This window comes from Rutidosis leptorrhynchoides, chromosome 6 (assembly GCF_046630445.1).
Source record: "Rutidosis leptorrhynchoides isolate AG116_Rl617_1_P2 chromosome 6, CSIRO_AGI_Rlap_v1, whole genome shotgun sequence".
NCBI classification, from domain to species: Eukaryota; Viridiplantae; Streptophyta; class Magnoliopsida; order Asterales; family Asteraceae; genus Rutidosis; species Rutidosis leptorrhynchoides.
In genome coordinates this window covers 23,380,013-23,390,379 of record NC_092338.1, presented here as the reverse complement: position 1 = coordinate 23,390,379, position 10,367 = coordinate 23,380,013, and the positions used below count along the sequence as shown (strand labels likewise).

Sequence of the window (10,367 nt, the reverse complement as noted above, 5' to 3'; positions counted from 1 at the left end):
TACAACTCGGTTAGCTTTTTGTAGATTAAATCCGTATCACAGTGTGATTTATCAGAAGCAACAAAAACATGAAATCCATCTTTCATATTTACAGATACATCTTGCCCTTTTTACTTTAACATCAACAATACAATTCAGCAAGCAGCAGACATGGATCAAACAGCAACCATCTTCCTCTTTTCATTATCTAGCTAGCTAGCAAGTGATAATTCTGCAAATGTGTTCTTAAGTTCCAGGGAGCTACGCAGTGGCGGAACTTGAACTCGGATACAGACGGGGCGGTGTAAAAATTTAATAAATTTTTCATAGTCAGCAGGGGTAAACACTAAAAAAACCTTAATTTTTGTAAAAAAAAATTTTAATGTGAAATTTTTTGTTCCGTAAAATTCAGGTGGGGCGGATACCCCCTTTGAGTTCCACTAAGTACCGCCCCTGGATCTACGTTTACCATCTTCCATTTTCTGTGTTTTAACACGTTCATCATGTGCAGCAGCAGCAACTTGATTCTTCTTCTTCCCCTTTTTATTATCTTTGGCTTTTTTATTCCTTGCTATCTCCCATTCATCTTCACCACTTTCCATTCCACATGCTTTAACACTTTCATCAGGCGCCACGTCAGCTTGATTCTTCCTGTTTTCATTATCTTTGGTCTTAATATTCCTTGCTATATCCCCTTTCGTCCAGCGAGAATATTTCTGGATAACTGATGTTCACAAAAACTAGTGATCAAAACACACGGCTCATGTATATTTATAAGAGAAAACTATACCTCGGCCACCATTGTTTTGAATTATGGGCATGAATTGAACGCCGATTCCAGATTAGGCCACTCCCTATCGTAACTAAACTATTCATCCTCTTAACATTCCACATCAGCGCCACATCAACACCAATATCCTATAACTAACTCATAACTAAACACTCCATATCGTGGCTAAAACAATACTCCTCTTAATATACAACGCACAAACAATAAAGCATCAAGTCCAACAATAAAAAGCCACTGAGACCCACAATTCCTATAACTAACCAAAACTCTTTCATTAAATCCATGGTGAGTGCGGGTAACTAAGCCGTGCCTATGGTTCATTATGGATAACTACGGGTAATGAGCGGGTAACTAACCATAGGGTATAAAACGTGGACGAGTAATTGGAATTGATATGAAATTGGCGGTACGCTTCTAATCTAATATATTTATATTTAAACACCGCTAGAAGTTCTAGTTTACCTCCTTGATAAATCAAAGAATTACAAAACAACTCCTACAGTTATTAAATTTTTAATATACATCAGACTGACAAAAAAAAGACATTCTCTAATCAAAAAATGAACTTTAAAAGGCAAACAATCATCCTAACTATTACAAAAACTACTTTCTTACCGTTATTACCAGTAATCCCCACAAGAACAACTACCATCAACAAAGTGATGAAATCTATTCGAATCTCTAACAATTATTAACCGACCCACAATCTTTGAAACAAATTTTAACACATTATGACAGTCACCACAAACCCGAAGATTTTTCATTATTCTGATGGGCAATTCTGATTTTCGCGTAAGAACAAACGCAACAGCAAGTTTCTCACTATGATAACTCAACATCTCCTCTTGATTTTCAATTTCAAGATCACGAAGCGCGTATCTAGTCTCGGGCACGTACCCCATCTCCTTCATTTTCCCTTGCAACTCGGTTAACTTTTTGTAGATTGCATCCGTATCAGGGTGTGATTTATCAGAAGCAACAAAAACATGAACACCATCTTTCATAGTTACCCAACTACAACCAGCTTCTTTCTTAACCGCAGCCTGTTTCATCCAAAAACGAGTCTTTTTCATGTCTTCCCATTTACCTCTAATTGCATACATGTTAGACAGAAGAACATAGTTGACCGCATTATTTGGGTCCAATTCCAACAGCTTTGACCCGGCCCATTTACCTAAGTATGTAGCTTGTTCACCACCTGCTTTACAACAAGCTCCAAGCACGGTTCGCCAGATAAGCACATTTGGTTCCATTGGCATCTTGTTGACAAAATCCTCCATTTTATCAACCTGACCCGCCCGTCCAAGAATATCCACCATACAAGAAAAATGCTCCATTTTTGGGTTTAACCCGTATACTTTACTCATCGAGTTAAAATGTTCAAATCCCTGATCTACCAAGCCCATATGGCTACAAGCCGATAAAACACCAACAAACGTTACATGATCAGGATTTTGGCCTTCTACCTTCATTTTTTCAAAAATCTTTAACGATTCTTCTCCATATCCATGCCTAGCGTATCCAGATATCATCGAGTTCCAAGTATACACATTCTTTAGGGGCATTAATGTAAAAAACCTTGAAGCATAATCAATTCTTCCACATTTCGAGTACATATCAACAAGTGCACTCCCAACCACCTCATCAGAGTCCAAACAAGCCCTAATCCCACACGCATGAACTTCCATACCATGTTCAAGTGTTGCAACTGATGCACATGCACTAAGAACAGTAGCCATAGTGAAACGATCTAGTCTTTGACCATTTGTTAGCATAATCGAAACCAAGTTCATAGCTTTATTCATAAACTCATTATGTATGTAACCAGAAATCATCGAATTCCAACTCGTTTCGTCTCTTCGATCACCCATTCTTGAAAAAACTTCCTCACAATCCTCCATTTGTCCACATTTGCCATAACACATAAGCATTGCATTTTCAACCGTATTATCATTAAAAACTCGATATTTTAGTGTTAACCCATGAATTTGTTTGACCAATTCGTTGACCGAAAGTGATGATACAGCTCCAAGAATATTAACAAATGTTATTAAGTTAGGTCGCCATCCACCACGCATCATTTTTATAAAATAATCAACCGCTTCATAAGCTAAATTATTAGAATCAGAGAACGCGCCAATGATCGAATTCCACGAAACTTGATCATACTCATTCATCAACAAGAACACTTTTTTAGCGTTACTTATAGATCCCGTTTCAGAATACAAGTCAATAAGAGAATTAGAAACTGAAACATCGGTATTCAGTCCTAACTTAACCCCTTCAGAGTGTATTTGTTCTCCTAACCTTAACCAACCCAAACCAGCACACGAACTTAAAGCACTAATCAAAGTAAAATTTGACGGCTTCAGTTGATTTCTCCTCATTTCACAAAACATCATAATTGCATCTCGATAACAACTATTCTGATCAAAACCGGTAATGATTGAATTCCACGAAACGTCATCTTTATCAATCATAAGTTTAAATACATCAGCAGCATTAGTAACCGACCCACATTTGGCATACATATTCATCAAACTGTTTCCAATCGCAACATTCGAATCAATCAACCTATTACGAATAACAACAGCGTGAACCTCTCTACCTTTATTCTCCCCTTCCTTTAACTGAGAAAATTCACTAAATGTACTTAGAAGAATTACATAAGAATCTGATGTTAATTTAACAAAATCTTTCATCTTAATGAAAACATCTAAAGCTTGTTCTCCATGTTTTTGTCTTGTCAACCCAACCATGAGTCCATGCATCGACACCACATTTTTCACATCCATTAATTCAAATATCTTTTTAGCTATAGAAACTTGACTAGTTCTAGAAAACGCGCTCACCAAAGCACTGCCCACGTACAAATCGTATAAAAATCCAGACTTTTGTATCATGCACATCACCTGTTCAAGCAATAACGAGCCATTTTCAGATAAAGATGAAGCTGATGTAATTAAGCTCCCAAATGTATACTCAGTCGGTCGAAACCCGTCAACTTGCATACCATAAAACAGCTTAAAAGCGGAACCTGCATTTCCCTTGTGAGAAAAAACCGAAATAATCGAATTCCACGACACCAAACTTCTACTTTCCATCTCTTCGAAAACAGAACAAGCATAATCAGCTGAATCCATACAATTTCCATACATCGAAATCAGCCCGTTACACACCACCTCTTGAAAAACATTTAAAGTTTTCGAAACAAATCCATGAACTTGCATCCCAAATTTAATCCCACCAGATTCTAAAACCTGATTAGCTCTTAAAACACTACCAACAGCGTATTGAACAGGCGGAAATCCATCACGAATCATATCCCTGAAAACAATACACGCCTCATGCGACAAATGATTTCTCGTATACCCTGATATCAAACAAGACCACGAAATTGAGTTTCTCATAGACATTTCATCAAACACCTTACGTGCAGAAACCATATCACCGATTCTTGTATATGCAGTAATAAGGGTATTAAGCAAGAATACATCACAAGTATACCCATTTTTATAGATCTGTAAATGTAGCTGCTTTGAATCCTGATGGGAACAAGAATACTGATATAGAAGAATAAGTGTTTCATATTTATCGGAAAAAGGTGATGATGAATGAGAATTTGATGGTAACGACGAATTAGGGTTTTGGGTACTGGCCAAAATTGTGTATTTTGAATTGATTATTAGTGCTGGTGCTAATGTTCGGGAAATAGATGTTGAACTGTATATGAGCCGTTTGTGTGTGCATACGATGTTTCTTTGAAACATGCTCCACTATTTACCGCGAAAAATAATATAAAAAATCGTTGGACTTCACTTATGCTCAATAAAAAGTAACCGACTTTTAAAAGATTATACGTAGTAAATAACAGACAAAATTATTGGCTTCTTTACTGACGCTCAGAGCCTAAATTGAATTTTAGGCAGGATTTAAAATCTATGAAAATTTAATTTACCATTTTTATTTTAATTTTTTTTCCTACTTACTGGCCGGAGGTCCACTCGGAAGCAATCTCTCTATTCGTCGAATAGAGAGAGGGATGACTTTCTCCACTTTTGAGAGTGTTTCACTCTAGGTGGAAAAATGACTTCTCTTTTATTCTCGGATAGGGGAAGGATTGTCTACATCTCACCTCCCCCATACACCACTCATGTGGTATTGGGTTTTGTTGTTGTTGTTGTTGTAGACAAAATTGCCAGATTCGTCCCCCTGTTTGACCATTTTCTTTTTTCTAGTCCCTCTCCCTCAAAATCATTTAAAATAGTCCCTAAATGCCATTTGCAACCCCAATTTCGTCCCTGCTTGAAATCTTCAATCCTAATTTAGTCCCTTGTGATAACTTCTGTAAACGTCTGAAGCGACCCGTCCTAATCAATAAGGACGAATACAATAACATATGGTAACATCGCGAGGTATTTGACCTCTTTATGATACATTTTACAAACATTGCATTCGTTTTTAAAAGACAAACTTTCATTTCATCGAAAGTTGACGGGCATGCATACCATCTCATATTATATCAAACTATCAATGACTTATTAATAATATTATTGAACTCAACGACTCGAATGCAACGTCTTTTGAAATATGCCATGAATGACTCCAGGTAGTATCTTTAAAATGAGCAAATGCACAGCGGAAGATTTCCTTAATACCTGAGAATAAACATGCTTTAAAGTGTCAACCAAAAGGTTTGTGAGTTCATAGGTTTATCATAAACAATCATTTCCAATAATATAATAGACCACAAGATTCTCATTTTTCATAAATATCATTACACTCGCAAGTGTATAAAATTCATTCGTATGATGAACACCTGGTAACCGACATTAACATAATGCATATAGAATATCCCCGCATACTCGCAAGTATGCCATAAATATTGGCAATCGCAATCACCATTTAAATCGAAGTACTAAAGCATTCCAAATTTCAGAATGGGGTTTGTTAGGCCCATAGATCTATCTTTAGAATTCGCGTCAATTAAGGGTCATTTCCCTAATTCTTAGGTTACCAGACTTGAAGGGGCGATATTCGGTATAGTAATCCAACCATACAATGTAGTTTCAAGTACTTGTGTCTATTTCGTAAAACATTTATAAAAGCAGCGCATGTATTCTCAGTCCCAAAAATATATATTGCAAAAGCATTTAAAAAGGGAGCAAATGAAACTCACAATACTGTATTTTGTAGTAAAAATACATATGACGACATTGAACAATGCAGGGTTGGCCTTGGATTCACGAACCTATATCAGTTATATATATTAAAACATATAATGAACATCTAATAATTCCATCTATTATTTATATATATTATTTATATATTTAGTGTTGTAGTTTATATATAATTTGTACTAAATTCTAATATATTTTATATCTTAAATTACATGTTATATATGTATATTTTGTATATGTATCTTAAGTAATTATTATAGTTATATTAGTATCTATATATATTTAGTATTATATTAAAATACCTAATTTGTTAAATGTAGTATTTATATAATGTTAATATGTTTTTCATATAGTTTTGTAGAATCTCAATATAATTATAGTGTATATAATAAATGTGTGTTTTTATGTACAAGATATTTATTTGTTAAAAAAAATGATAGTTTTGATTTTAATGTTTTTCTAGTGATAATAATAATAACTTTATTAATAATGATAATATTAATAATAATAATGATATTGTTAATAATGATACTTTTGATTAATAATAATAATAATAACACTAATGGTTACAAAAGTGATACTAATACTAATAATGATAATGATATCTTGTATTATAATAATAATAATAATAATAATAATAATAATAATAATAATAATAATAATAATAATAATAATAATAATAATAATAATAACCCTAAACATGATAATAATACTAACACAAATATTAGTGATAATAATAATAATTTTCATACTTGTAGTTATAATCATAATACATGAAAATTTTATTATAATACTTATTTCAATAATACTAATATTAATAAAAAACAATAATTTTATCATTTTCATAATAATGCTAATAATATTAGTTGTTATCATTATAATAATAAATGATAATTTTTATCCTAATACTTGTATTTGTAAAGATAATAATAATTATATTACTAATAATAACAATATTGATAATTATATTAATGATGATCTTAATAATAATAATAATACTAGTAACAATAATAATAATGAAACTAAAAACAATAACAATAATAATAATAATTAGTGTTAACAATAATAATAATAATAATAATAATAATAATAATAATAATAATAATAATAATAATAATAATAATAATAATAATAATAATAATAATAATAATAATGAGGGATTACAACCTTTGAAGAAAGGATCAAAAAGAACTGCCACCGCCGGGACTCGAACCCATAACCTCTCGGATACCCAAACACTACTCTAACCATTCGTCCATTTGAGTTTTTTCTATAATTAAGCCATCTCTAATTAGGTTAATATCCTTTATGGTACTGTCATAGAGTTCTGCACACCATCAACATCCCAACAATGACAGCTGGAACAAAGTAACTTGTTTAATCCATCTTCATTAGTTAGTTAAAATTATATGAAAGCAATAAAATCTAAAACAGTTTGTTTGTCAACTATATTTGTATTTGATAATAGATTTGTGACTATCAAGTATTTTCTTTGTTTTTGCAGATATCGTACAGGTGGGCTCATGAAGTTTCTATCAAAAAACCTATAGGAGTATTTACACCAAAATGTGTGGAGTATTTAATGGGGTGGATTGAAACTTAAGTTGATAACGAATCAATATTTTCTCAGAAACTTGGTGTGTGATAGTTCATTGTACCTGACAAAAATCTGTATTTAAGTAAAACTTTTGTTACTAATTTCATCCAACTTTTGTTTGATGTAGGTACAACGTTTCCTCCCAATTTCAAGGATGTGGTGAGAACGGTATTTAAGCGGCCATTTAGGGGTCTATGCTCACATATATCATTCACATTTTTAGATGATTATGAGTATGAAAGGAGCTAATTTTAATACTTAAAGATGATTGTGTGTGAATGTGATTATGGTTATTGATATGGATCCTTTTATCTTTTTCTTAGATATTGAAGAGTAGCAGAAACACTACATCAAAATATTTAAGGGCAAGTGTTATATCTTGGTCTTTAGATGTGTTGTGCTGCTGGAATGAAATTATATTGAATTTTAAAGGCATTTGAAACACTTTTTTTCGATTAGTATGTTTTGATTCATCTTTGTTTAATTTTGAATCGCTTAGTCCAACGAATAGGTTCTGATGTGACTCTTTTGATTAGTATGTTTTATCATTGTTATGCAGATACATTCACACAAAAGGCAAGGAACTCAACGCGACGTTATTGTGTCATGAGTGCGTACAAAAAGGCATGTTCTTCCTAAACTTTATATTGTGTACATATTTGCAAGACTGTTGTGGGTTAAGTAATATGTCAATATAGGCCGGGTTGTGTTGCACAGGACACTCTTTCTTGAAGATTTGTTTTTTAAAATGTTAATGTGTATTTTAAAAATGATTACAGATAACATAACTAAGTTTATGTCAATAATAAGTGATCGGTAAATTTTATAATATGATATGATTAAAGTTTAAAAGATGAAAGTGTATTACTAACTAAAATTATACCTGGCAAACGGGTCAGCTTGGGTCAGTTTGGGTAAAGGGTCAAAACGATTTTGGGATGAAATGGGTCATGGGTCAAACGAGTAAAAAATTTAAACAGGTCCAAACGGGTCAGGTTGGGTCGGTTTGGGTAAACACAATTGAAACGTGTAATGGGTCAAATGGGTCAAATAGGTCAAACTGGTAGTATACTTTTACATTTGATTGTTTACATATATTATATTGTCTATGTATGTAAAGTTTGTAGCTTTTTTCATCTCTTGACCTAATTTTGTAGTGGGTTTTATGATTCATGTATATATATATATATATATATATATATATATATATATATATATATATATATATATATATATATATATATATTGTCTATGGTTAATTGTCATTTGTTTCAGGTGGTCTTATTTCAAACGGGCGGGTCATGTCACAAGGACAAAACATGTCAGTGTAAAACCAGGTCAGAAAGGTATCACTTTTTTGCAGTTCCAGCGGATCGTTGCTCGGAGCAATGCCAACAACTTATAAATTGCTCTAGGACCAGCTATCGACCCAATACAATTGTTAATAACGCTTGCAAGAATACTCAACCAGTTCAGTGAGTTGCTTTAACTCAGTTGTGAGAATTTCACTTTTAAGTTGTCGTTTATTGCATCAATCAAGTTTATAATGTTAACGTCTCAAGCGTATATTGTTAACTTCTTGATACAATTCAGTTTTCATTGATACGTAGGTGTTAACACCATTTACCATAAAGGAAAAATAAGGCTGAAACCTTGACAATGGATTATATACAAGGTGATGGTGTAGAGGTGTGTTATTACTTCATATTGATGTTATTTAAGTTATTATGTGCTATTTGCTTTCGTTAATAGTTGACATCAAGCAATGTCAGTCAAATGAAACATTTGAGGTCTCTATGATTAAAGTTACCATGATTGCTCTTAGAAATAGATATAACACTGTATCTATATGTTTATTGTTTCAAGAGATAATAGAATTGGGAAAATGGGTATGGAATCAGTAGATTGTTAGAATTTTAAGATTTTGTTACCATAAATTTAATGACCGATTTTAAGATTTTAATGACATATATTTGGATTATGCAGTACAATGCAGAGACGAATCGAAATCAGAGTCGATTGGGAAGAGTGGTAAAGTGAATGCATCTGATGTTGAAGGTATGAAGGAAGAGATGAAAATGTTAACCAAAATTTGTCTACTAATGGTACAACTGGTGATATGTAAGTTCTCTTCTTATCTTCATTGTTTATTTGTAAGTTGAAGTATATGATGTTGTTTTGTAATTTGGAATTGAACTTTACAACAATCGGATGTTGATTCATAATTTACTGATTATAGATTCCAGTTTTAATTCACAATTTTTTAGCTAATCCAAGGGGGTTTATAGGTAGATGAACTTCAAGTAAAGGTTACAAATGAGTTTCTATGTGCATTGAGGTTCAATATATTTATCCTTTTGATTTACTAATTTATTTATTTATTTTGAATAAAGGCATGATTCTTCACCATTAGACCTGGTAACATAGGCAGGTCAGATGGATTAGGTATACGGTTAAAACGGGTCGGGCGGGTTGCAAGGAACATATTTGGATAAACTTTGACCTTTGACCCATTAGAGATAAATACATTCCTGTTGAATGCATTCGTATGTTAACTAGGTCTAATATGCCAACTCTATTATCTATATATCATCCCGAAGAGGAGCATTGTAATGCATATTTGTAAAATGATTTGATGTATTAGTGTATCAAGTTTTGATGTATTATCTAATTACTACCATGTATCAGTGTATCAAGTTTTATTTGTAAAACGATTTGATGTATTGGTAGATCACTTTGATATGAACATTTTGGTACAAAAGATTACAAACTGATTCAATGTGTTTATCTGACACGATGGGTTACCTAATTTGGGCTCCAT

The 10,367-nt window shown here is 32.6% G+C and overlaps 1 protein-coding gene across 1 annotated transcript; it reads right to left on the bottom strand.

Annotated features, from left to right (window-relative positions):
• Window positions 1-1,270: 1,270 nt before the first annotated feature.
• On the bottom strand, window positions 1,271-4,539 carry LOC139855729 (putative pentatricopeptide repeat-containing protein At5g09950). Its single transcript, XM_071844981.1, has one exon. The coding sequence runs from the start codon at window positions 4,537-4,539 to the stop codon at window positions 1,390-1,392; it is 3,150 nt and encodes a 1,049-aa protein (XP_071701082.1). The 3' UTR covers window positions 1,271-1,389.
• Between the last annotated feature and the right edge of the window lie 5,828 nt (window positions 4,540-10,367).